Genomic DNA, 920 nt, shown 5'->3' with positions numbered 1-920 from the left:
TCCATGCGTCATTCGTAATGATTAACTCCACGCCTCAGGTTACAAAATTCGATCATTGCCTCTCCACAGAAACGCAAATATGAGAACGACATCGATGCTCCTGGCGCTGCTTTTGGTTGGGGCCGCGCTTTCAGCCCCTTCGTCGGCGAGGCAAGCAGCGCTCATAAATGCCTTCAGCGACCGAAAGACAGTGGAGTCCATCGTCGACTGTTTCCTCGGCAAGAAGAAGTGTTCCCCAGAGGAGGAGAAGATGAGAGGTGAGGACGATTTGCATGATGAGAAGAGGGGGTAATCATACTTACATGGAGTTAGAAAGACGAATAGAGCGGTTCTGTTTGATGGAAACCAATATTTCGGTCCATAAATAAACATAATCGACCTTTTAATTTTTCTATCTACTGTGTCTATTAAATCAAGTTGAATAATCTGGTTGATGGCTCCGCTTAAAAGTTTCACCTTCGCAATTTATTCTCATAACTGTACCCTTTTTTAAAATCCATCTGTTTTCTTAATCGACATTAATGATTTTTAAAAGAACATATCGTATTTATACAGTATACTAATATATCTCTCTATTTGTTTTTCAATTCTAAGAAAAACATAAACACACACTCAACCACTGCGCTCTTAAACTGTATTTAAGTATTTTTTCCCCTTTAAACTGAGGTAAATGTTTTTTTTTCTCTTAAATTGAATTTTTTCCCCCTTAAACTGAACCATTTTTTTATTGAAGCAAATGTTTTTTTTCTCTCTCTTAAACCCGATTATTTATTTTTCTTCTCAGACTGATCTAAATTATTTTTGTTTCTTAAACTGAACTAAACGTTATTTTTTCTCTCACATTGAACAAATTGACGATTTTCTCTTAAATCGATTTTTTTAAACTAAACGTTTTTGTTCTCTCTCTTAAACTGAACTAA

General features: G+C 35.8%; 1 protein-coding gene across 2 annotated transcripts in view; it reads left to right on the top strand.

Annotated features, from left to right (window-relative positions):
- LOC119592674 overlaps nt 1–920 on the top strand; it is a 26,218-nt gene that overhangs the window by 22,913 nt on the left and 2,385 nt on the right. For both annotated transcript variants that reach the window (XM_037941588.1, XM_037941587.1), the window contains exon 2: nt 70–257. In XM_037941588.1, coding sequence (XP_037797516.1) covers nt 80–257 — 178 coding nt within the window. In that variant the 5' untranslated portion in view covers nt 70–79. The remainder of the gene's footprint in view (nt 1–69; nt 258–920) is intronic.

The sequence above is a fragment of the Penaeus monodon genome, chromosome 30 (genome assembly GCF_015228065.2).
Source record: "Penaeus monodon isolate SGIC_2016 chromosome 30, NSTDA_Pmon_1, whole genome shotgun sequence".
In the NCBI taxonomy this organism is placed as follows: domain Eukaryota; kingdom Metazoa; phylum Arthropoda; class Malacostraca; order Decapoda; family Penaeidae; genus Penaeus; species Penaeus monodon.
Note: the sequence above shows the minus strand (reverse complement) of the source record. Positions and strands in the feature narration are given on the sequence as shown.